Below are 27,673 nucleotides of genomic sequence, written 5' to 3' on the forward strand. Positions count from 1 at the left end.
AGAACTTTTATTTATATATGTCGTGTTTTGGCAGCTCCAAACAGGAGGAGGATGTGTAGGTCTGTTTTGGAAAAGCTGTGGCAGGAATGTTCCATATACACATGACAAAGATGTGTGTAAACTATTGGAGTTTCAAGGAGTCATTATTTTTTTGGAGGGTATTTATATGCTTCTCTTTATTGTTATTTAAAGTGACTTCCATCCTCATCGAAGCGTCACTTATTACCAAACCAGAACCACATTTAAATTCTAAAGTTTAATGTGTATAATATAGTTAACATGCACATACTGGAGAAAAACAGAAATCCTACAATAGCAAATTTCTCATTTTAAAATAAGAAATTCCCCATGCCTCGTATTTCTCCACTGTTAAAACTAGTGAGTCTTTCAACTCGCACTGTTTTCTCTTGGGAGGAAGGGTAAGGATCTTATGTTGGACTATGATAAAGAGTCCAAGACTACAACGTTTGCACTTTAAATTTCAATAGAATTATTTGTTTCAAAAAAAATTATTTGTTTCATAACAGCATCATGAAAACTTAAAATTTTGGTATATCTTGCACTTTCAGAAAGTTCTCTTAACAGTTAATATAATTGAATTGCATATTGATATCATTTAGGAAAAAAAGTCTTATAATCTGTATTTTAGTACACCCTGTCATCTAGAGCTTAAATGATATAGTTAACTACGTGGCTTTTGCATGCACTAGTAATATTTTAGGAATATATTCGCTTTAGTATTTGGGGGAGGAAGTGTCTATATTTTTTGAACTTTATTATGGAAAACTTTAAACATTCACACAGTAGAGAGAATCGTATAATGAATCCTCATCTATTCATCTTCTGTGCTCACTAGTTTAATGGCCAGTCTTGTTTTATCTGCACACTCACCCCTTTACTTCCCTGCTGATCCCCCAATGATTTTGAAGGAAATCCCAGACATCATGTAATTGCATTGAGAAATATTTCTATGTGTGTCTCTAAAAGAGAATCAAGTTATTTGTATTCCCTGTGAGTACTAGCTCGCTTTGTTGTGGAGAGGAAGTTCAAGAGTGCTTGGAAACAGGCCTGCCATTGCAAGTTTTTGTAGTTAATTTGCATTTAGAAAGATCAAGAGTTTATACTACTTGGGTATTTTATTATTATAGTAAATCTCAAAGGATTTGAAATGTTGATTTTGTAAATAACATCTAAGAAAACATTATGAATGACCGTTATGAATATGTATGAAGTTGTGACAGTTCTCCCTCATTTCAGAGCTAACCTGCAGTTTACTTTGTCATTCGTGTACGGCTCCCTCCACCCCAAAATTTATGTTTCTTTATTTAAATGCTGAGAAACAGCATGCATAGTTTCAGATGAAATTCTGTAAGCCTCTGTGTGTATCAAAGAAAGAGAGCAGACAGATGTGCATATGGGGCTGAGAAAAAGGGAAAGGGGGAAGAGGGTCAACAGGACCCCCAGGTATCAAATTGTGGAGGAAAAACTTCTTTTTTTCCCTCTAGCTCATCCACCCTCCTTTCTTGGTCATGACTTTATTTCTCTCTTTTTTTGGTTCCCCCTTTAGTTTATATCTTTTTCTTTGGCATTTACTTAACTTTGCCTGTGGCATTTATGGTCAAGTAGATTGCCAATTCCTTCCTTAGAGGATGTTTTATTACACAGGGATTGCAAGATAACACTTTAAAAAATGAAATATTTTAGGACTAATTTGTTGTGCTTTGTTTTTACACCAGATTTTAAAAAATATTCATTTAAACTAATTCAAATAGTTGGATACCAGTTATGGGCTAGATTGAACTTTGGATGAATTATACAATGTATGAAAGCATTAATTTTATGTAGAATTTTAGGTTTACTATAGATGTGCTTACTGAAAAAGCATGCAATAATTTTTCCTTTTTTATTCTCTTTTCCTGCCCCTTATTGGATGAAACTGATTCTCTTCAAATGTGACTTTGCAGTTCACAAGATTCCTTTGCAGTTCACCTTTGGAGGTAAGTTTACTCACTGATCTTAATACTAGAATCACTAATTGAACATCACTATTGGTATCTTTTGTGAGGCCTTTGTTTGATTAATTTAGGAGTGATCATTTTGTTGTGACACATGCATTCTTCAATAACAGTATTGAGATGAATACAGCCTTTTTTTGGATGAGAATTCCTAGAAGTTACAGAGCAATTCACCTTCATAACAGATCACTGCCTCTTTTTAAATACATTAAAAAAAAATAAGTAGAGTGAATTCAATCCTTTGTCATAAAGATCTTGTTGTATCTCCTGCTCCCTTAAGTGTTTAACATCAGCCTTATTCTCTCTTCTTTGCCTTGGTGTGAAAGAGATCTGGAGAAGTCGTGTGGGCAGAGGCTGCCCTCAGTGAAATCTCCTTTGGTTTGAGAGCTTTTTAAAATCCGTGAATTGGTTAGGGAAGAACAAAGGACATAACCTTTAATTGAGCTAGTCTAGGTGCTGCTTTCACTTTCTCATTTAATCCTCATAATGGTTCTGCCATGTAGAAGTGAGAATCCAGTGATAAAATTATGAGATAAAGAAAAACTACTAGATACTCAGAGAATCGGAAATCATTGTGAGCTGTAGTGTAGAAGATGGACGAGACTTTGAGAAAGGAGTAGGAAAGGGGAGGCCACGGAGGGTGTGGAGAGATGGTTGGACTTAGAACCAAATGTGGGTTTAAGGTCATGTCTTCACTTATTAGCCATATAGGCAAGTCACAACTTCCCTGAGCCTCAGTTTTCTTATCTTTAAAATGCATATTGTTCCTACTTCTAAAATGAAGCAGTGGACGTGGGAGCAGTTTATAAAGTGCTATCCAAATCTTAATAGTATTTTGCATTCTCCTCTTAGGCTAGACTTCAACCTCACACAGTAAGACTCTGTTCCCTGCCTTTCACTTGTTCTTCCTCTTGCCTCTATTGTTTTTGTCACTTTTTGTTTCCCTCCCCCATTCCCAACTTGTTCAAATCCCTCTTCAGGATGAGCCTAGATCCTCTGTCATCTGTGAGGCTCTGTCTGATCTTTCCACATAGAGGCAGTTGTTCCCTTTTCTGCTTCTACAACATTGTGTTCATACGATTATTGAAACTATCTTTATGTGGTTTAGTTCACCTGGCACATTGAACACACCTGGTGGCCAGTGTGAATGATTGCTGGGGAAACTGATTAGACCAGAGAGGCTAGTACTACCCAGATTCAGTTACATTTTCTAAATATCCAAGATCACGAGGGAAACGAAGCTCTATCGTGGAAAAATCCTGGGCTTTGAAATGAGAGATACTGGGGAATTCCATGAACAAGTCATTTCATCTTTCGATTAATCTAAAAATGGAGATAATAATACTTACAGGGTTATTAAAATGAAATGAAGGAATGTGTGGCAAACACTGAGAACAATCCCTGTCACACAGAATTTTAAATGAAGTTTAGTGCAAAAACAAAAACACAAACTGTAAGAAACTTGAAGACAATGTAAGTTATATAACCTACTTTTTACTTGGTGAAACACTTTCTAAGCATAGAAGAACGGGAAGTATCAAAGGAAAGGATGGAAACATTAGATTCTGTAAAAATTCTGTAATTTTGTTCACGAAAACATAATATAGTTAAAAGGCAATTTAGGGAAAGTGTGATAAAAACGTTATTATACTTCGTATAATGATCTCTTAGAATCAGTTTTAAAATGCGTTATTTTCTGCATATTTGGTTGGATTTTACCAGCTAGTTGATGTGATGAAATAATGAAATACAAATTGTAATACGTATGTTTTAAAAGTTCAGTCTTTTAAGTAACAAAGAAATGCAGTTTAAAAAAACAGTTATAGATGTTTTTTTTACCTATCAAGATGTATATATATTTTTTAAGTGAATGCTTGGGAAGATGTGGTGAGATGAGATGTTACTAAATTTCATCCTTTACAGAAATCAGTTTGGTGTACATTAAAGACCTTACATAAATTGATACCTTGTGGGTGAGTAATTCTAGTCTAAGAATCACTGCTAGAGAAATAATCAAAGAGGGGCGGCCGGATGGCTCAGTTGGTTAGAGCGCGAGCTCTCAACAACAAGGTTGCCGGTTCGATTCCCGCATGGGATGGTGGGCTGCGCCTCCTGTAACTAAGATTGAAAACGGCAACTAGACTTGGAGCTGAGCTGTGCCCTCCACAACTAGATTGAAGGACAATGACTTGGAGCTGATGGGCCCAAGTCAGAAACACACTGATGAGAAACACACTGATCCCCAATTAAAAAAAAAAAAGAAATAATCAAAGATGGGGACAAAACTTGCATAAACATGTTTATTACATCGTTATGTATAATGGCAAAAAATTTATAAACAACCTAAGTGTCTAACAGTAGGAAAAGGTCAAACAAACCATGGTACAGCCAGCCATATGATAAAAGACCCTACGGTCATTAAAATAGGCGTAACGCATATATGTTCATGAGTATATATTGATACACAACAGTGGAAAATACTTTTGTTCTATTAAGATAAAAACAGGGTGCAAAATTATACATGTGGATCTAAATTTAAAAACAGTTTAAGCACAGGGACATTGTGCTGGGGCGGGGCGGGAGGAAGGAGTGGGAGGAGGACGCGGAGACAGCAGGCGCTGAGGGAGGGGGAGGAAAACCAAGATAAAAACCCAATTTAAACATACAGAAATTAGGAAGGAGGTAGGCAAAGTGTTAATATTAACTACGAAATGTGAACTTGTTTTACCCTTTGCTCTTCCATGAAGAGACGTCATTGGGGAGAAGAGGAACCCCGGTAGATTTTTGGTGGTAGCTCCTGTAGTCAGTGTTTGACTGTGATGTACATGGGGGAAGTCTCTGATGTGGAAACAATCAATTGATGTAGGGTAGGGTCTAGGAAAAAACGAGACTGGCAGGAGCTTAGATGAAGAGAAAATGTTGATAATGTTTCAGGCTGGATTCTCATTTCAGCAAGAGTTGACAGGAGTGACCAAGAATAAGAGTTGTGAGTAGAAGGCAGTTAGGCCAGATTGCCTTGCCCGCAGTAAATTCAGGGGCTGGTGTGTGTCCACTTCGCTGGGGCAAGTAGCACTTTGGAGATGTTACTCAGCCACAGAGATGCTTCTAAGTAGACCTCACGACTAATACCCATATTTTGGCAGGACTCAGCTGAAACCTCTCAAGGCCCAGTATTTGTCTCCTATGGTTAGCAGTCTGTCTTTCCAGCTAGGTTGTAGCTACTTTGGTCAAGATTTTTGTCTTTTTCATTTTTGGATTCTCTCAGCTAGAAAGATGTAGGGCTTGGAGTGTACCAACCACACACCTGGAGTTGTACGAAACAAATTTTTTTTTTGAGTTATATCTTGCTACTCTGGTTAAATATTGGGAATCTGTGTGGGAGCTTTAATCTTTGGTGAAAAGTAGAAGGGAAAATATGATCAAAGCTTAGTGATGGTTTCTGTCATTTTCTGTTGATTTGCTTTTTCCACTTAATGATCTGGAGTTGTGTTTTACCTTGGCTAAATTACTCTATTTTTTACTGGACTTATGGGCATGGAGTCCATTTCCACTTTTCTTGAAGTATTTGGGAAGTACTTGAGGACGTTCTTTTGAAATTTTCCAGACTGGAATTTCACAGGGGCCACGAGATAGCATAGTTAGTGACTGTTTCCCTCAAATTTCCAGCAGCAGTGAACTGAGGACCCTATTCCTTTGCCCCTGCACAGAACCTGAGAGCCCAAGCAAAGCCAAGGCTGGAGAATGTTAGGAGTCTGTAATGTTTAATTTTGCCGTTAAGCTTATGTTTTAGCTGGAGAAAGAAAATTACAAGTATGATAAATACCCAAACACCTTCCCTAATTTTGAATAAAAGAAAAATAATTCTGGGAGAGACAATAAAATACGTGAGACTTGCAATTGGAAATGAAGGAGACTTGAAATTTTGCTTTGTCCACAAAACCACTATGAATGAACCATATCCTTTTGTTGTAAGTCCTCAACAGTTAACTGCCACATGAATCTAACAAAATTGTCAGGTTATAGTAATTACATCAGTAATTTGATCTGCTGTCATTTGAATGGAGCCATGTGTGGAGAGTCAGTTACTTCCCTCTGTGGGGGCTGACCCTTTTACATTCCTGTAAGCCAAAGACTAATAGAGCTCATTAAGCTTTATGGGAAAAGAGCTTTTATCACCTCGTCAAGTCAGGCAACATATTTCCATTCTATTCCCAATGTCGTGGACTCTGGAGCTGCTGATGTGCACTCCCTGCTAGGTTTACATCGGACCTCTCCCTTACAGACATTTTTATTGACATTTCTAAGTCTGAATTACATTCTGTGTGGCACCACCTACAGATGTCTTCAATTAAATGTAGGTAAATAAAAGGGATTACATATCAGAGGCTAAAAGATTCTTGAAATTCTCTTCTGAGTCCAGCTCGGCCAGCCAGTCCATCCAGTAGGGTGCAGTCTCTTCGTCATTTTGGAGATAGAGATCTACATGGGAGGCATTTGTAAGAAAAGTTAAACCATGTGTGAATGTGGCTCGCTTAGATTTCTCTTCAGCTGTGTCCTCTGTTTCTTCATTTCATATCCATTAAGACCTTCTTCATTACCAGTTACAGTTCTTGACAAGTTAGCACCTGTAGTGTCTGGGTGCTGTGCTAAGTTCTATGCTTGCATTGTTTTAATTTTCAGAGAATGTCTCTGAGGTGGATATTCCCCGTTTTCTTATGAAAAATATTGGGCCTAGAGAGGGAGACTAGTTAAGCTCAGTGTCACAGCTACTGGTGTGTGACAGTGGTAACAAGATAGGGAGGAGAAAATGTCATGATACTGCTGAAAGGTTCTTACGTTACACGAAGTGATATAATGTCGAAGGAAGACAGTGAGAAGTTTGAGATGCATTTTGTAAACACTAGAACAAGGTGCCTCCGCCTTGGCACGACTGACATTTTGTTAAGTCTTTGTTGTGGGTGCTAACCTGTGTGATGTGTGATACTGACCAACATTTAGGACTTTACCCAATAGATACCAGTAGCATCCTCCCCCTGAGTTGACACAAAATGTCTCTAGACTTTACCAAATGTCCTTAGGGTGAATTTTGGCTCCCTGTTGAAAACCACTGCCCTTAGAGAAGCCTTGAAGAAAACAAAAACAGATATAGTTAATACACCAGTAGTGAAGGTAATAGCACTGATAACTTATTTTCAGTCTCGCAAAAGGCAGGAAAAAGAAGGAAAGGTGAACAGAGAACACGTGACACAAATAGAAAACAAACAGCAATATGGTCCACTTAAATTCACTACATCAATTATAACATTAAATATGAATTATCAAACCAAAACTCTGCTGTGTAAATATTCTACATTTGCACTGTCCAAAACATGAATGTAGCTAGTGGTCATACATAGCTGCTGAGCTCTTTGGGAACTGAATTTTAAGTGTTTTAAAATTTAGTTAACTTCCTTAGCCACATGTGGCCCAGTGGCTGTCCTGCTGAACAGTCCAGCTCTAAACACTCCAGTTGAAAGATATTGTCAGACTAAAAACTACCTATGGTGTCAGATGAGTACTAGACTTTTGGGGGGGGCGGTTTCAACCATAAATTATATAAATGCCTAACCACTGCACTGTACACGCAAAACTAATATAATATTGAATGTCACCTACACTATAATTAAATATATAATATACATATATTTACAGGACGTAATGTACAATATAGGGAAAATAGTCAACAGTATTAGAATAGCTATGTAAGGTGTCAGATGGGTGGTAGACTTTGGGGTTATCACTTTGTGGGGGTGTAAATGTCTAATCATTATGTTGTTTCGTACACCTGAAACTAATTTAAAAAAATTAAAAAAAAAGACATTGTCAGACTAGATACAAGAAAAAATACAAGATCGCCCTTAACTATGATGATATGGGTAGCAAAGGGCCAGAGTAAGATAAACCATGCAAATAAATACTAATCATAAGAAAACTGGAGTGGCTATATCCATATCTGACAAAATACACTTCAGGCCAAAGGCTATTACCAGAAAGAAAGAGGGATGTTTTATAATGATAAAATGGTCAATTCATCACATGAAGACACAGTAATCTGAAATGTAATATACTTAATAACAGAGCCTGAAAATATGTGAAGCAGAACCTGATGGAACTGAAATCGTCCAATCCACAGTTATAGTTAGAGACTTTAGGACAGCTTCTCTGTAATTAAGAGAACAATTAGAAAATTAGAAGGAACATATATAAGATTTGAACAGCACCATCACACGGTTTTACTTAGTTGACATCTATTGAACACTCTACCCAACAACAACATTCACTTAGACATAGCATATGCTGTGTTATATGCATCTTAATAACTGAAAAGGATTGAAATCATTTCTGATCAAAATGGAATTAGAATTGTGACTAAAAGAACTCATAGCTCAAAAATAATAAGACAAACAAACTACTTAAGAATAGGACAAATATTTGATTATGTATTTCACCAGAGAGGATACTCGTACAAGTGGCTAGTAAGTACATGAAAAGATTCTCACCATCATGAGGGAAATGCAAATTAAAACCATGATGAGAGACTACCACAAAAACCACTAGAGTGGCTGTAATCAAAAGACAATGGCAAGTGTTGGTGAAATGTGGAAAAATTGGAACCCTCATACATTGCTGGTGGGAATATAAAGTGGTATAGCCACAGTTTTATAAAACTCAAAATACCAAAGATAAGGTTACTATATGACCCAGAAATTCTTCTCCTGGGAATATACCCAAGCAAAATTGAAGTATCTGTCCAATCAAAGACTTGTGTGTGAATGTTCTTAATAGCATTATTCATAATGGCCAAAAGCTGGAAATAATTCAAATGTCCATCAACTGATGAATGGATAAGCAAATTGTGGTCTATCCATCCAATGGAATACCATTCGGCAACAAAAAAGAACAAACTATGATACATGGATAAACCTTAAAAATATTATGCTTGGTGAAAGAAGCCAGACACAGGAGATCACGTATTGTTATGTTTCCATTTATATGAGGTATCCAAAAAGAGGAAATTTATAGTCAGAAAGCAGATTGGTGGTTGCGTGTAATTAGAGACAGACATGGAGGACTGACTACAAATGAGCTTGTGGGAATTTTGGGCGGGGCGGGGGGTGATAAAAATGTCCCAAATTGCATTGTGGTGATGGTTTCACAATTCCATAAATTTGCTAAAAATCACAGAATTCTACACTTAAAATGGGTGAATTTTGTCATTGCAGTATACCTCTATAAAGCTGTTTTTCTTTTCTAAGTGTATATATTTTTTCTTTATTCTTTAATTTCCCAAAATGTTGTAGAAAAGATCTGACTCAGCTTGGCCTCTTGGCATGTATACTACGTCCCATCCCCAGTTGTGGAATAAGTGTTTGCACAGTTTTAGTATTCACCGAGATAGTATTGTGTATTGAAATAGATATGTCTTAGCTAATATTTAAATACTACCTAGTTAACTCTTAATATCAAACAATGTTAGCCATTAATTTTTTGGTAGCTTGTAAAACATCTTTCCTAGCCTGTTTTGGAGTTGGGAATTCCTTTGCTTCTCACTTGAACCTCTGTGATAGAATGGGTAAATAAATATGTGACTCTGTGTGTGTGTGTGTGTGTGTGTGTGTGTGTGTGTGTGTATGTATGTATATGTATGTGCACTGATTGCAAGCTGCAGGGAGCAGGGATGGAGATCTACCATAGTCACTGGCTTTGTAGCAAGTGGTAGCATTCACTTCGCTGTCAGGATAAAAAAAATAAAAAGGACCATGAGAATCTAACCATCTGTTTAGTCTGTCAGCATATGAAATATCATTGGGGTGGCTCAGGTAGATATCAGGATATATCCAGTGGCCAGAATTTGGAAGAGGGCATGTCTGTTACCCCAACCGGGTGCTGTAGAAATGAAGGGAGGTCACAGAGGTACAGTGGAGGGATGAGGTGGGCAGAGGGTTGAATTGCTAAACTTGGGGAGGGAGTTCGAACAATTTTACTGAATCAGGAGAACACTGAGAATCAGAGAGCTGGCCTGAATTGGAGAGCTGTGGAGATAGGGCTGGGAAGAAGACGGCTGCGAACCAAGGATGGCTGCCACCAGTACCGGGCCTGGGGTAGCTCCGCAAAAAGCCAGAACATCCCGAGGCCTGCTGCCACCTGCTGGCTCCCTTAAGGGTCAGCCGCTGATAAAGCCTCGTGTGGTATGTGACGTGGGTGAGGCAGGGTCTCAGGGAGTCACCAGAGTGAGAAGATTTGTGTTCACCGGGTTAATGTAGATTCTGGTTTGGTGTCAGTGCTGAGCCAGGAGCTACTCAGGAAAAGTCTTGGTGCACACCAAGGCCAGTCATCACCTGCCTGTAGTTTGCCAAGAAAGAGTACAATTCGGGCGGGGCTGGCTGCTCCTGGAGAAAGTGCCTCCAGTGTTGGGGGAGTTGCGTTCGGCGGGGTCCCAGTGAGTCAGCAGGGTGAAGCCCCGACTCACCCCGGAGCTCACCAGGCCAATCAGATTCAGATTTGGCCATAAGTGTAGGGGGCAGGCTCAACACATTAAAGATGGCTGCCATGGGGAAACGGTGACTGTCCTCCAGCCCTGGCCTCAAAGCCACACACCTCAGTCTGCTCCTCGTATGCCTCTGACGCCCCTTGAGTCACCGTCCCTCCGCTGGAGCCCAGGTTGAGTGCCTGCCAACAAGTGAGTGTGTGCATAGGCCCTTTAAGAGTATGTCTGGGCTTCCTGAAGCCTCCCATCCCACTCAGATGGTTGGAATTCCCACTGTTTGTCACAGACAGATGTTGTGGGGGCTCTTCTTCCTCGCTGGGGAGCCTAGAATGGGACGGGGTCCTTTGCTCCTCCAGGGGGAAGCTCAGTGGTTGAGGTAACCCTCTATTTTCAGCTACCACGTGGAGGTTTGGGACCAGGCCATTTGGCGTCTCTGCCCCTCCTGCCATTCTTGATGTGGCTTCTTTGTATCCTTAGTTACAAAACTTCTGTTCAGCCAGACTTCAGATGGTTCTCCAGGTTGATAGTTCTATAATTTAGTTCTGATGTTAATGTGTTCACAGAAGGAAGCAGGCATGGTGTTTTTCTACTCCGCCATCTTGGATCTCCAAAACAAGGCAGATTTTTAATCAGATGCTTAAAATGATTACCTTTGGGGGTCTCTATAAACTATGGTTTAAAAAAAATTTGGGACACCAGTTGTCTAATTGTAGATTTTTGTGTGAACAGCTGTGATTGGGGAACGGTCCTTTTGGATGCCTTGGAAGGGAGAACACAGGTTCTGCTGTCTTAAAGCCCCTGACTCCCCCTTTCCTGTTCCTTTGAGTCTTTACAGTGGTTGTTTTAAGCATAGCTGAGGTGAGTGGAGACAGGTGGGTCAGGAGACAGGTGTGCTTTATCAGAGTAAATATACACTTATTTTGGGAGCAGTTTGACTAGAAGCGAATTGGCCTGTTAACACTGATGGCGTCTCTACATAGAGCCTCTGGTATTGCTTGTCCTGCATAGCTCATTAATCATGGAAGCCAAGCCATCCTTCCCCAACACTTAAGACTTTTTTTTCTTTTGTATAGCTAGTGGTGAGCTTTATTATATTTTTCCTGTTATCAGCTAAATCCTTGAAATTGAGGAACGTCTGAAAAATAACTTTGCTTATTAATTCTTTCACACATCTAAAACTGTACAAACTGCAGGCATGAGAAAGATAAATTATTAAATATTGCTAATCAAATCACTGACTTATGTATGAGGAAATTAAAGCTAACTGCTATTAGTTTAAATAACTGCTATTAAATGAGCTACTGATGTTATTTCACAGACATACAGGCCCCCTTAAAACCAAAAACTAAAACTGACTCAAATTTGCTCACAGTCTGCTTTTTTATTTGTACATTGTCATTTGCTTCTCACAGTGACCTTTGAGGGTAGATAGTAGTATGATTCTTGTTTTAAAAATTGCAGAAACTCATACTTTTAAAAGAAGTTAAATTATTGTCTTGGTCAGGTAAAATAGCCAGAAAGTGGACAGTGTAGTTAAGGCTCAAATCCAGGTATTTTGACTCCAAATCCTGGACTCAAGTCACTGTCACCTGCTGCCTTTCTGTTTGCAGCTTTCAGTTTGTGGACTCTTTTACTTATATTTTAAAAACACGTTATATGAGTGGCCTTCACGTGTGGCCCTGAAATCCCCAGTGGTCCCCAGTGTCTTTTCAAGGGATCCTTGAGGTCAGAATTATTTTATTAGCCTTTTCCGTGCTCATTCTCTTGTAAGAGTATATGGGGATGTGTTCCAGAGGCTACATGATGGTAACACATTAAATGCAGAAGCAGGTAACGAGAGTCTCCCGCTGTCCTCTATTAAGCCACACTGTAAAGAGATTTGCAAAAATGTAAATCAGTGCCATTTTTCTCAAACTAAATTTTTTTTTGGGGGGTTCTGGAAAATAGTTGTTTTTAAACAAAATGTGTTAATATGTATTGGGGTTAACATTTTTAATCTCAGTTTTTATATCTAAAACAATAAATACGCATAGACTTAGTCTAATAAGCAAAAGCTCTTTGGGGTCCTCAGTAAGTTCTCTAAGTGTAAAGGGGTTTTGAGACCAAGGAGTTGGAGAGCTGCTGGTTGATGTGATGCCTGCGTCACTGAGGCAGCACCTCTGTTACTTTCTCTTTCCCAAAAGTGTGTGTATTTTCCTGCATAACCTGTAATCATGTCACGTTCTGTGTTTGTGACAGTTGAAAGTGTTAGCAATTAAATGGCTTTAAGAAGTTGAAGAACAGTGCAACAATCTCAAGTACTGAAGTAGGATTCTCAAGATAGTAAATATGCAGCCAGTCAGTGACTTGGAGGGGCCTTTAGAACCCGGGGACAGAGCCCCCTGGAATTAAATGCAGGGACTGTTGTAAGATGTGGCTCTTTCTGACCTAGTGGGGTGAGGGTGACAAATCTGTTAACTGACAGTTAAATATATAAATTTGCAATAAAGATAGTTTCCAGTTGCTACTCATGAACACGTTTGTGATCAACAGATACCCAAATACTGTAATAGCACATTGAAGCAGATGGCATGACAAAATTCAGTGAATCTGGGTTTCAAGGGGTTATTGAACGATTGGGGAGCCATACATACCAAGAGTTCTGCTGATTTCTGATTTAATCGTTTTTTTCTGTTTTCATCTCCTTTATTTTTACTCTCAAACTCGTGTATTCTTTCCATGTTTTAAGTGTTAAATAATTTGAATTAAGGGATTGCATTTGATGTTAAGAAATCGTACTATGGCAGTTTTATGGCAGGTGAAAGTATAGAAATGATTCAGCAGGTGTGTGTGTGTTCAGAGACGAACATCAAGCACGTTAGTTAAATTAGTTCAGTTTATGCTGTTGGAAACATGCTGGGCACTGAATTTTTCCCCAGATTTCCCAGCCACAGTGAGTGCTCTGGGGGCTCTGGCTGCTCCATCTGCAAGGAGGGCTGAAAGAATCATGGTTTCAGGTTCACTAACCCATTCCCCACCGCTGTCGAGTACTTGTTGAAAAACTTGAAAGTGTTGATTGACTTACTAACCAAATTAAGAATAGCAGATGATTATCAACCAGATGTACTTTTAGGAAAATAGCTTCTTATCTGCCTTTACTTGGATTGTCTTCCATTTTTTAAATCTTTTTTTTTTTTTTTAATTAGGTCAGTGAGGGCCCCATATGGGGAGAAAAGGAAATCATTCATATTTTATCAGAAAAGACGTTGGAAAGAAAAGGAATACAACAAACGAGTTTTAAGGAAAAAAAATTTATTTAAACCATGCATTGAAATACTTTGTTTTTTATATTGCTGTATTTATTTACTCACTTGGATATACTAGGGAAATGCAAAAAGTGAGTTTATTTAAATGTGTTTGACTAGCTAATTTTCTTACAGTAACATAAAAATAGCATTGGCCTGGGGGCTGGGAGGCCAGTTTGTGAGTCGGTTTAATACTCCATAGTTGCATGAGCATTGTATTGTTTAATTGACTCCTGGATTTTAGGCTTCCTCATCTGGGACATGATGAGGGTCAGAACAGATAGCTATACGGCTTGTCCTTCCCTAAGTAGTTATAAGGTAGCCCCTATCTGTATAAAGTGCTGTGTAGATGGGGAAGACGTCCGCCTTTCCCGTGAATTGAGAGATGGGAATGATGCTGGTGGTGGTAGGACTCACTGGTCATGAGTGGACGCCCAGGAGGCAAACCAGTGAAGTGAGTGGAAGCAGGTTGTTCAATGGGAGGTCCAGAGAAATGAGGAAAACTGGAAACTGAGGTGGTTAATTACAGTTCTAAACTATTTCAAGCTGGTACAACAAGTAGGATTGATTCTATTTAGGGTTAACAGAATATATTGGTTATTTATTTATTTACTAAGGATATACTTAGTCCATACTTACTATGTCCTTCATAAACACATTTTTAAATGAATGAATGCATATACACATTAGATTTAATGACCTAGAATAATGCACTGAACTGAAATCGTGGAAGAATTTAGATTCATTTCAAAGTCATCTAATTAGCTTTGAACTTGGAGGTTTTCTGACATTTGACAGGCTCAACCGTACACATCATGAACTGACAGCTTTGCTCTGTGTCTGTGTCACTGCAGTGGGTGCTCTCCTGCATGATTATTTTTAAAGACAGAGAGCTGCTTTCCTACGAGCTTTTTAAAAGATGGTTTCTGTAAAATTCCATAATATGTAGAAACTTATTTCTTATTACATACCGTGTTTCCCCGAAAATAAGACCTAACCAGAAAATAAGCCCTCGCATGATTTTTCAGGATGATTTCCCCTGGACATAAGCCTAATGCGTCTTTTGGAGCAAAACTTAATATAAGACCCGGTCTTATTTTGGGGGAAACACGGTGGTTAAAGCAGTCTAGTTTCTGAGACAGGTGATTATGCTCGACGTCTGTTAGCTGTTTAGAGTATTGCTGTCAATCCCGGTGTTGTAGTTACACCTGTAGTTACACCTGTAGTTACAGCAGGTTAATACCCTTTCGGTTAATGTTTCTGTTTGTTTACCTGTTCTACTTTTCGTACTGTGTCTGTTTCCGGGGAAATCATGATGACTTTTAAGAGCAAAGCTGTATGTGACAGTGAATGCTAAAATCTGGGTTTGGCATAATTTATTATTATAGTTGGTGGAAGCTCTTCAAAGTCTAAAGGTGTACTTACTGCCCGAACAACATTTTCACTACGGCAATGGAAATTTTAGAAATCACTGATACTGCTAGCACCTTAGTAAACGCTCTCTCACTTGTCGGTGTTGACCTGGGTCACCTGTACAGTTACTTTCCCCTTCCCATCCTGTCCTCTTTGGAAGGAAGTCACTGTGTGTAGCTCACACGTAAGTAGCAGGGAGTTCTGCTCCCCTACCTTTAAGGCAGTGCATCTGCATAAACTTTGTGAAATTCTTCTGCATCGGAGATTTGTCTTTCTTCATTAATTTGTTCAGTCATATATATCAATATGGACTCATGGATATTTATTTTATGCTTGGGGTGTATACTTTGAGTACACTTTATTTTGTTGCCCAAATTATTTTGACGTTGGCCATTGGGAGCTGTGTCACTTGACTGCTGTGCACCTGTGATACACCTCCATCAGTATGAGTTTGTTTTTATTTTTTGAGTATTTTCTTTCTTTTGGGCACTACATGATCCTCTAGGCTCATCCTGTATGTTTCCTGTGTCCAGTCCTGGAATCAGCCATTTCTCCAAAGAGCCCTGATTCCTTTTTTTGCAAAATGGGGAAACCAAGATCTGGGTGCTAGGTGTGCTTGTTGCTACTGGGGTGTCATTTCAGCCTCCTCATCTGACAGAACGAAGAAATATGTTGTGTATACTAACCCTTGTATGAACATATCTAGGATATACGAGTATACATACCTGTAAGTATTTCCATATGTAACCATCTGTGTCTGTATTAAGTTGAACGTGAGTTCTTACTCATGTCTCCAATTGTAATCCATTACCACATGGATCATTTTAGCGCCTCCCCCTTTTCTTATCTGTAAATTCCCACTCCAGCACTGAGAAACCTGGCTCCTACCATCAGCCATGTCCTGACTTGTTAAATTCCAGTATACATGTGTATCAGTATCAGAATTATTAACCTGTAGTGCCGGAAGAAACAACTTTATCAGGTAGACTGCACTGCTTCTGTGCAGATTTCCTTTTGCCTTCGTTCTTATAGGCCCCAACTGTTGCTTAGGTCAGCTCCTTTCCCTCCCCAAACTCTTGCAGTGAGGTTGTTTTACACATTTGTGACACAGATTCTCTTGTCACTGCCAGCATTTCTTCCTGGGATCCCTTAACCTCTTAAATGATTTTCTTTTAATTTGCATACATTAAGGTTCACTTTTTGTGTTGTAAGGTTATAGCTATGAGTTTTGACAGATGTGTAATGTCATGCATCCACTAATAATACAGTATCATACACAATCGTTTCACCCTAAAAGCTCCCAGTGCTTCATCTATTCATCCTTCCCTTTTTCCCCCCAGATTCTTGGCAACCACTCATCTTTTTACTGTCTATAGTTTTGCCTTTTTTACGGAATGTAATTGGAATCATACAGTATGTATGTGGCATTTTCAGACTGGCTTCTTTCACTTAGCAATATGCATTTAAGTTTTCTTCATTTTGTGTGTGTGTGGGGCGGGGGTTTTGAGAGTTTATTTCTTTTTATTGATGAATAATCCATTGTAGGGATGTATCACAGTTTATCACAAAGAATGTCTTGGTGGCTTCCAGTTTTTGTCAATTAAGAATAAAACTGTTATAAACTTTTGCATGCAGACCTTTGGGTTTTTGTGTGATCTTTTTCAAACTAATTGGCTAAATTCTTAAGAGCTAATTGTTGTTTTGGATGATAAGACTGTGAGAAACTCCGAAACTGTCCTCAAAGTGTCTGTACCATTTTACATTCCCACTGTCAACGAACGAGAACGAGAGTTCCTGTTGTTCCTCTTCCTTTCCAGCATTTGATAGTCAGGTTTTTGGATTTCAACCATTCTCATAGTTATGTAGAACTTTCTCACTGTATGACAAATGATGTTGAACATCTTTTCATTTGCTTATTTGCCAGCTGAACATCTTCTTTGGTGAGGTGTCTGCTTAGATATTTTGTCCAGTTTTTACTTGGGTTGTTTGTTTTCTTACTGTTGAATATTAAGATTCTTTGTATTTTTTAATACCAGACCTTTATCGCATATGTGTTTTGTAAGATTTTCTCTAGTCAGTGGCTTGATTTTGTATTCTCCTAACAGTGTTTCACAGAGCAGAAGTTTTTAATTTTAATGAAGTCCACCTTATCTATTACTTCTTTCATGGATTGTGCTTTTGGTGTTGTATATAAAAATTCGTCACCAAATTCAAGGTCACTTAGATTTTCTCCTATGCTATCATCCAGAAGTTTGATAGTTTTACCTTTTATATTTAGGTCTATGATCTATTTTGAGTTATTATTCTTTTTTTTTTTTTGCAAGATGTAAGGTCTTTGTCTAGATTTTGCTTTCTTTGCATTTCGATGTCTAATTGTTATAGCACCATTTGTTGTAAAGATTGTCCTTTCTCTATTGACTTGTCTTTGCTCCTTTGTTAAAGGTCAGTTGACTGTATTTGTGTGGCTCTCTTTCTGGACTCTCTGTTCTGTTCCATTGTTGTATTTGTTCTTTCACCAGTATCATACTATCTTGACTATTGCTGCTTTATAGTAAGTCTTGATGTCAGGTAGTGTCAGTCCTCCACTTTCGTTGTTCAGTATTGTGTTGGCTCTTCTGGGTAGTTTCCCTTTCCATATAAACATTAGAATCAATTTGTGTATATCCACATAATAGTTCAGTAGGATTTGATTGGGTTTGCATTAAATCTATAGACCAATTTGGGAAGAATGGACAAGTAAACAATATTGAGTCTTCGAGTCTGTGAACATGTAATGTTTTTCCATTTATTTACATCTTTTTTGATTCCTTTTGTCAGACTTTCGTGGTTTTCTTCATACAGATTCTGTACAAATTTTATTGGATTTATATTTAGGTATGTAATTTTGTTGGTGGTTTTGTAAATGGTATTGTGTTTTTAATTTCAAATTCCAGTCATTGATGGTATATAGGAAAGCAGTTGACTTTTGTATATTGACCTTGTATTCTGTGACCTTGCTGTAATTGCGTATTAGTTTCATTTGTTTTTGATTCTTTTGTATTTTCTACATAGTAAGTCATGTCATTTGTGAACAAAGACAGTTTTATATTTTCCTCCCCAATCTGTATGTATACTTTTTATTTCCTTTTCTTGTCTTATTTACACTAACTAGGATTTCCAGTATGATGTTGAGGAGTAATGAGAGAGGCTATCATTGTCTTGTTCCCAATCTTAAGGGAGAAAGGATCCAGTTTCTTATCTTTTGTATATATGTTTTTTATCAAGGTGTTGGAAGTTTCCCTCTGTTCCTAGTTTGTTGAGAGTTTTCAGTCATGAATAGGTGTTCAATTTTGTCAGATGTGTTTCTGCATCAGTTGATATGATTATATGATTTTTCCTTTAGCCTGTTTTCATGGTGGAATATATTAATTGCTTTTCTTTTTTAAATTACTTTTCTAATGTTAAATCAGCCTTGCATACCTGGAATAAATTCCACTTTGTCATAGTGTGTAATTCTTTTTATACATTGTTGGATTTTATTTGCTAATATATTGGAGAATATTTTCACATCTGTGTTCATGAGATACATTGGTGTGTAGATTTCCTATCTACAGGTAATGTTTTTTTCTGGTAGCAAACCTGATTTTTTTCATTTTCTTCATTCTGTTCTAGATTTTGTCCATATGCTTTCCTGGATTTTAACCAGCTGAAAATGATAATGTTTTGTTATATTTGTTCACTTAATCTATTACTCTCTAATATCCATTTAGTCTTTAGCAAAGCATTTTTTATGCTACTTCATAGTTTTCATTTAGCAAGTTATATTCAAAATCATATTAAATTTAAAAATGAGACCTACCTCTCAACAATTTACACACAAAAAATGGTTATACTTTCAAATCTCTAAATTTCTTCTGTGGGATTATAGTTACATTAAGATAATGGTAAGGCGATAACTTTATTTTCCTTTGGCTAATAAGGAGAAGTTTTATAGCCCTTTGTACACAGGAACTCTTACCTAGAAAACATCATGGGATCAGATCCCTTGTCAGTGTGGGAGTAGTCACAGATCAGGCCTGGCTGGTGGTATGGGGACAGTTCTGTTCTCATCCAGTCCTTTCCTTTTACATCCTCCATCTTCTCTCATATATCATTTCTCTTCCAGCATTTGTGTGGAACAGAAAAATATAGTTTGATATTTATTTATCCTGTACAATTGCCTACTGGCAGATTTTAAAACAAGTTGAAAAAAATCTTATTTCTCTTTTCTCATTCTTTTGTTTGGTCAATGTTTTTACAAATAAAAAGTTTTACAGGGTGTGACTGCATAAAATGATGGCAACAAAGAAGAAATTTGAAAATTTTAGGACTTGCTAACCCGAGTATAATAAAAGTACAATAGAGTAATTATTAAGATTTTTAATATAAAGAACAAAATGACAACTGTTCATGTTTGTATGTCTACTTTTTCATAGGCAGAGAATCCCCCTAATGGCCCAGATTGTGGTTATGGCTCCTTTCACCAGCAGTATTGGCTCGATGGAAAGATCATAGCTGTGGGGGTGATTGACATTCTTCCTCACTGTGTATCATCTGTATATTTCTACTACGATCCAGATTATTCGTTTCTGTCTTTGGGTGTCTACTCTGCACTACGGTAAGCCTGCTTTCGACAGTTGTCATGGGTCAGATAGAACTTGCAGTAGTTCCTCATTTGATTATATTTCATCATATAACAGTAGACATCCTATTTGATAATTTGTTGCTATTGTGGTAGTCTTACTTTGGTACTTAGACATACCACTTTTAGAACTGAAGGCAATGTCTGGTGGTAATTCCCCAGCTTTCTAAGGTATCGATCTAGTCTAGTGTATGAAAAGTCATTTTATGTATTGGATGCTTTTGTTGTTTAGTTTATGCATTTGTTTAAGCTTACCTGTCAGTACCACTTAATGTTCCTTAAATGTTATATTATTTATATTTTTTCTTGTCATTACTGTTGTATATATTTTTTTCGTAAAGGGTAAATGAATCTGGTAAAAATTAATTAAAAGCATTGTGAGTCTGTTGGAAGAAGTAAGCAGTTATATAAAGTACATAGTATAGAACAGAACTGGGGAGTCCCTGACTCTGCTTGACTCTATGACCTAATCAAAAGATGATTTCTCTTTTATGTCCGTAGCTGCAAATACATGCAACACAGCACAAATATGTGTAGGTGCATTATCTTGATGGTAAAGAGATTGGGGTCTTATTTCATAAAAATACTTGTTTCTATTTTTATTCCTGCTTGTTTGTCTATATATGTATTAGAAGAGGGGAAGGAGGATTGAGAATAATTTTTCTATTTGGGAGCTCAAGTCTCTTTTTCTCCCTCTCTGTCATTGTGTCAATTTTTCTGTTTACTTTTCCCAGTCTCTCTGGTGGTCATGTTTTCACATCATGGTAAAATATACTTTGAGATTATTTTATTTATTGTATATATGGCAATTTTGAAATATGGAAGTTGCAGAGTATAAAAAATATTCATGACTCCTGGTGGTATCACTGAAATTGGAACAGATAATTGGAAACATTCACATTTTTGTAACTTTAGAAGTGTATTCTATTTATTTCAGAAAAGATTTTCTTTGTACCAAAATCAGTTAGTCCTTCGAAATTATTCCCATTTTCTTATTTTATTTTTGTATTATCACTTTGTAGTGTGTAACTATGGATTTGTCTAGACTTCTCAGATAAATGTTAAGAATATTTATTCCTATATATTAATCTTAAATAATAAATCCCATCCTATGTATGAAATGTCATTTCATGTCTCAGTAACTAAGAGACATAGAAATCCTACTGCATTTGAGATAGTAAATAATTCCCAGCAAAATTAGAAAGAGTTCTGTTTATTGTTTGGTATATCTTTTGAAAATTCTAGAGCTGTAGGGCTTTGAGGAAGTAGTAGAGGAGCCTGAGAGCATGAAAAAGTGGGGTAGTTGCCATCACGCTGCAGCCTTATGTCTTCCTTTTAGTGCTCTTGAGACTGCGAGTTCCTGAGTTTATAGAAGAAGAAAGGCAGCCAAGAGATCAACATGTCAGAGCAAAACTGGGGAGAGTAGATTACAAGTTGCCAGTCCATTACTGATTGTGATGTAGTTCAGTGAAACCTGTTCAGGTAGTTTTCCCTCCATTTCTTCAGTTTCTTAAACAATTATCTAATAAATATAGATGTTTACATTTTAATCTATAATCAGTATAGATTTTTATATAATCTAGTCTGCAGGTTAAAAAAGGTTTGAATTGGATAAATTGGAGATGTTGAGCATGACATTTATTTCCCCTTTTTCTGAAAGATGAATTTTAGTAATGTAATTTGTTTAGCAGATAATTACTTGAACCCAATCTATGTGTCCTGGCACCATTCATAGAAGTAAATATGACAGACAGGGTTTGCCGCATTGTCAAAACAGAAAATAAATTAGAAAACCTACAACATAATTCTAGGTACTTGGTTGTGCTGTGACAAAAATAAAATCATGGTAGGAATGAGGTGGTCAGGAAAGACCTCTCCGAACTGGTGACATTTGAGGAGTCAGCTATTTAAAGACCTGAGGGTAGATGTCTAGGTAAAGGGGTAGCAAGTCCGATGCCCAGAGGTGGTTGGAATAGAGAGAAGGAAGGTCTTATGGGCTAGGATATGGGGTAGGATGTGCATAGTGTTACACAAGGAGGGCAGCGAGGTGGATGGCGTTGGTGAGGGGGGCAGATGGAGCAGGGCTTGGAGGGCATGCGTGGTAGGGAGATTGGGCTTTATGTAAGTGATACCATCCCGGTGTGAGCGTAAAGCGTTTGGTAAGGTTACCTGATCTGATCAATGAATAACAACAGGAAGCCATATTAAATAGATCTCTGATTTTATGCCATTTGAATTTTAGATCAACTACTATGCCCAAGAAAGTATAAAACCTGAACTTAGACGCATTTGCTCAAAATAATTTAGAGTTTTTGGTGTCTGTTCAGTAAAATCATCTTACAGTATTTTTAAAATAGTTTTTCTTTCAACACTTCGAATTTTTTATAGTTTAGTGTTAAATTTTATCAAATATTTGTCGTCAAATTACGTAGTACTTTGAATATTGGAACTAGATTTAACTGTATCTTCATATGTATTCTTCTTTGGCAGAGAAATTACTTTCACTAGGCAACTTCATGAAAAAACACCTCAACTCAGCTATTATTATATGGGTTTCTACATTCATTCATGTCCCAAGATGAAATATAAGGTAAAGTTGATTTCACACGTGTCTGCTATAGATGCAAGTTATAAAAATTAGTACTTTCGTAGTTTCATGTTTAACTTGCTTGTACATCTCTGATGTAAATTATGAATTATTTTTAAATGTGTCTTAAACTTGTTCATTGCCTTGAATTGTGCCTGACACACAGGCACTTAATATTTGTTTAATGTAGGTTCATCTGCAGTAATTAACTGAATATATAGGAATCTCAGCTGTTCTGGGTAAATTTACAGGTTTTTTCCAAATGAATCCTGAGGAAAATCAGTTCAGAAGCCAGGAAATTGGGGAAACATAATTCTCGCACAAGAATTAATAATCAACATAGAAATGTTACTGTTTGAGGGAATCCACCAACATAAAGTTGAAAACGAGGAGAAAGTCGACATTGGCAGGAAAAGAAGTGTGGAGTCACAATCTAATCAGTTGGTCTTGTTTGTAGCTATAGCCATGTTATTAGTGTGTTGTGGCCCTGTCTGCTGTTAACAATGTAAATAATGTAAATATAATAAGTATTATATTATAATGTAAATATAGTAAGTATTAATCAGTTTACATACAGAGTATATGAGTAGTGTTCCAAGAAATAAGTTTTGGAAGCAAATCAAGTTTATAAGTTGTTAATTTCAACTTGTGCTTTCAACGTGTGTAGTGCTAACATACTGAGATCCAAATATTAGGTTATTGAAAATAGTACCTAGTAATGTTTGCTGACATTGTCCAGTGTTTTAATATTCCCTATAAATGAAAGTACTTGATTTTTCTTATTAACCAATTTTTAAGATATCCATATTAATGAGTAAAGAGTATAAAAATATTGGAAGTATTTTAAGAAAATTTAGGATTTCAGGAATCCCAGTTTCTCATTTCCAAATCCCAAAAATTAATTTCTGTTGGGAATTAGGAAACAGTATTAAAACCTATAAAATTAGGTTATAGCCCAAAGTGGAAAGGGAGGGGACTCGATTTAACCACTCAAGCAAAACTTAAAAATTTTCCAAAATATTGTATTCAAATTATGTCTTCTTGGGAGAGACAGTTCTGAAAATTTGTAGTATAGTTAGTGAATTTATAGTAGTTGTGAGATAACAATGATAAAATATTTGAATATTAAATTAATTTTGTAAAGCCATCATTTTCCGGGCATGGTTGTTTGAACACTTTTGTGTCTTCAAGAACATGTTGATTTTAATTTTTATATTGTTTAAGAAAATTATTTTCATTGCATTATGTTTGAAGATAAATCATTTTAGTATATATGCTGCTGAAGCGAGCACATAGATAAGTCATTTTAAGTAACTGAGGAGTAAAGATATTTTCATTTCAGTTAAGGATATTTTATTTTGCGTAAATGAGAACCCTCAGTTATGAAAGAATAGCACAAATGCTAATAAAAATGGGAATTTTCAATCAGAAAATGTGCTTTTCAAATTGTAAGATGGATGTTGGTCCAAGCATGAATACTTCTCACTGCAAGTTGATTATCTAGAACTAGAGACCAACAAAAGGTAACTCATAGAAAATAAATTAACACACTGTTATAATATCTCTTATTTTTAAGATTCAGTGAGGGTGAATTTAGCATATAACAACAATAATAGTTAAAATTTATCTTCCTTAGAGCATAACTAACTGTTTAAATCATTGATAATGGCATATTTTTGCCACAATGTAAAATATACATGGAAAATTTACAGAGGTGTTTTCTATCTGGTATAAAGAAAAAAGGAATGTATTTTAAAATAGCATTTTTAATAACTAAGAAGGAGCAGTGTCTTAAATACGTGGTGCACGCTAGGTCCTGGGACTGCTATTGTGAGTGGGTAGCTGTGGGCTCTGCCCTAATCCTGGGGGTGTGACAGGACAGCAGAGCCGGTCAGGTGTATCCGGGGACCCCTGACTGTACTTGAAACCAGAGTAGTGTTTCATTTGGGTCTTCTTGTGTACCTTTAGGCAATGTAAGTTACAATCTTCACAATAAAATGTATTTATTGTATGATACAGAGCAGATACTGTAACAGCAGATCTGAGATACACACAGGAGCTGGTGTTACCGGCTCTCTTAGTGAGTAAGGGGCTGTCATAAAGGTGTGCTGAGGTGACGCGTCTGTGTGTGTGGGGAGGACCATGGTTGGATAGATGAGTTCCCAGGGTGTCCATCGTCACTTCCTCTTACCCTGTATGTGCGTGCTGTCCTATCCAGCAGAGGTAGGTTCTGCTTCCCTTGCCCTGGGTGGGCTTGTCCTTGTAACTTGCACTGACTAACAGGGTGCAGGGAAGTAGCTATCTGGAGCTTCAGGTCCAGGCCTTAAGAGGGCTGGCAGCTTTCACTTCCTCTGTCTTTGGATCTAGCCATCATGTAAAAGGTCCAGTTTCCCTGCTGGAGAGAGAGGCCACCTGGGAGTCCTGCAGCCGTCTTGGATGTTTCGGCCCCAGCCACGCTGCTAGCTGAATGCAGCGGCGTGATTGAGCCCAGCGAAGAACCCCTTACCTGAACTGTGGCCAACTCACAGAATCATGAGGATTATAAATTATTGTTGTGTCAAGGTACTGAGTTGTGGGGTGGCTTGTTACTGAGAAATGGACGACTGAAACCCATGGTGATGGGATAGAAATCACTAGACGGAGATGTCCATGTAGATGGAAATCATTCTGTGTTGAGCTCTGCAAACCCGTGTCCCCAGTTGAGCTGACCTGATCTGGGAAGTTTCCGATGGCTCATGGTGAGAGAATTTTGGCAAAGTCACTTCTTTTCCATATGCAGTCACTTAGAGACGTGCCCGTTTGGCTTATGAGAATTCATCTTTATAAGGCATTTCATTTTATACCCTGACTTGATCCTACAAGACATTTCTTAACATGATGACAAAGTTTGAATTCGCTCGTCTTGCTAATGGTGAGCACTGCAAGATGAAAATTGCTGTGTGGTCATCTTGATAGTTCCATAGAAGGATGTGTTGCAATTAATTCTCCTCTCAGAGTACTCAGTGGTTTGCTAGTTTAGAGCAGTTATGTTCTTGTGCATCATAGTCCCTAAAATGCATTTTTACTGAATCTTTTGGCTTTCCTATTGTGTGGGTGTTAGTGTGTTAAAGGTTAAATTACGTAAACATTACATAGTCAGATATGTGGCCATGGTCTTAGATGTAAGGCACAGGATAGTGTGTAAAAGAATGTAATGAGAGCTGGAAAATAGTCATTCATGAAAGGAAATTACCTTGATATGTTTGTTATCATTGCTTTCGTTAACTGTTTTAATAATTGTGGCCACTTTAATTGGACTTGGTACTCAATACAGGGAGGGACTCAGGAGCTGGCTGAAATGAATGGAAATTATATTTTCAACTTAGAAGAGTTTCTCCTTGGAGCAGTTATCCTGCTGGAGTGGGAAGGGGTGGTATATTTTTCTGGCTGCCATCCTCGTTGCTGCTCGTCCTCTCGGTCTGCTCTTCTCACAGTTCCAAAGTGGTTGCTGCCCATTTGGGCATCACGGACCCTCAGTAATGGCTAGAGTCAGGAATTAATTGTCCTCTCCTGTGTCTCTTTTCTTAAATTATTTTTAATTGTAGTAAAATACATATAAAATTTACCATCCTCATTTCCAGAACTCTTTTCATCTTGCAAAACTGTAACTCTGTACCCATTAAACAAAAGGTCCTCATGCCCCCACACCTGGCAGCCACCGTTCTCCTTTCTGTCTCTATGAATCTGGCTACTCTAGGTGCCTCATGGAAGTGGAATCATACAGTATCAGTCTTTGGTGACTGGCTTATTTCACTTAGCATAGTGTCCTCAAGTTTCATCCATGTTGTAGTAGGTGTCAGAATTTCCCTTTTTTAGGGCTGAGTAATATTCCCCTGTATCTGTATGCCACATTTTGTTTATACTCATACATTCCTCCAACTTGGGTTACTTCCACCTTTTGGCTGTTGTGAATAGTGCTGCTATAAACGTGGGTTTACAAATACCTATTCAAGTCCCTGTTTTCAGTTCTTTTGTGTAGATACCCAGAAGTGTAATTGCTGGATCACATGGTAACTTTATTTTTAATTTTTTGAGGAACCACCATACTGTTTTCTATAGTGGCTCTGTTTTGCATTCTCACCAACAGTGCACACGGGTTCTTATTTTCCCACATCCTCACCATTTTCTGTTTTTTGTTTGTTTGTTTGTCTTTTTTTTAATTTTTTTAATTTTTAATTTTTTTTTTAAGATTTTTATTGGGGAAGGGGAACAGGACTTTTATTGGGGAACAGTGTGTACTTCCAGGCCTGTTTTTCAAGTCAAGTTGTTGTCCTTTCAATCTTAGTTGTGGAGGGTGCCGTTCAGCTTCCAGTTGTTGTCCTTTCAGTCTTAGTTGTGTCGGGCGCAGCTCAGCTCCAAGTCCAGTTGCCATTGCTAGTTGCAGGGGGCGCAGCCCACCATCCCTTGAGGGAGTCGAACCGGCAACCTTGTGGTTGAGAGGATGCGCTCCAACCAACTGAGCCATCCGGGAGCTCAGCGGCAGCTCAGCGGCAGCTCAGCTCAAGGTGCCATGTTCAATCTTAGTTTCAGGGGGTGGAGCCCACCATCCCTTGCGGGACTCGAGGAATTGAACCGGCAACCTTGTGGGTGAGAGCCGACTGGCCCATGTGGGAATCGAACCGGCAGCCTTCGGAGTTAGGAGCATGGAGCTCTAACCGTCTGAGCCACCGGGCCGGCCCTGTTTGTTTGTTTTGATGGTAGCTATTCCAATGTGTGTGGAGTGGTCTGTATCTTTCTCTCTTTTTTTTTTTTTTAAATAAATTTTATTGGGGAATATTGGGAAACTGTGTTTCTCCAGGGCCCATCAGCTCCAGGTCGTTGTCCTTCAGTCTAGTTGTGGAGGGCGCAGCTCAGCTCCAAATCCAGTCGCCGTTTTCAATCTTAGTTGCAGGGGGCGCAGCCCACCATCCCATGTGGGAATTGAACCAGCAACCTTGATGTTGAGAGCTGGTGCTCTAATCAGCTGAGCCATCCGGCCGCCCCTGTATCTCTTTTTAAGAAGAAGCCTCATAATCTACACCACTCATTTCATTTGTCAGAGTTGTGCCTCTTGTCTGTGCCTCAGCCAATCACTGCCCAGGGGAATGGAAGCATCTCAAGGCAGCGATGTAGGATGTGTGATGGAGGAGTTGCTTCCTGCAGCATGTG

At 38.0% G+C, this 27,673-nt stretch overlaps 1 protein-coding gene across 7 annotated transcripts in view; it reads left to right on the forward strand.

The window, feature by feature from the left end:
* ATE1 (arginyltransferase 1) overlaps positions 1 to 27,673 on the forward strand; it is a 133,166-nt gene that overhangs the window by 40,783 nt on the left and 64,710 nt on the right. For 5 of the 7 annotated variants that reach the window (XM_033131050.1, XM_033131052.1, XM_033131045.1 and 2 more), the window contains 3 exons: positions 1,965 to 1,997; positions 19,694 to 19,875; positions 22,390 to 22,489. In XM_033131050.1, coding sequence (XP_032986941.1) covers positions 1,965 to 1,997; positions 19,694 to 19,875; positions 22,390 to 22,489 — 315 coding nt within the window. The remainder of the gene's footprint in view (positions 1 to 1,964; positions 1,998 to 19,693; positions 19,876 to 22,389; positions 22,490 to 27,673) is intronic. The other 2 variants (XM_033131051.1, XM_033131046.1) reach the window with 2 other exon arrangements.

This window comes from Rhinolophus ferrumequinum, chromosome 16, assembly GCF_004115265.2.
Source record: "Rhinolophus ferrumequinum isolate MPI-CBG mRhiFer1 chromosome 16, mRhiFer1_v1.p, whole genome shotgun sequence".
Classification (NCBI taxonomy): domain Eukaryota; kingdom Metazoa; phylum Chordata; class Mammalia; order Chiroptera; family Rhinolophidae; genus Rhinolophus; species Rhinolophus ferrumequinum.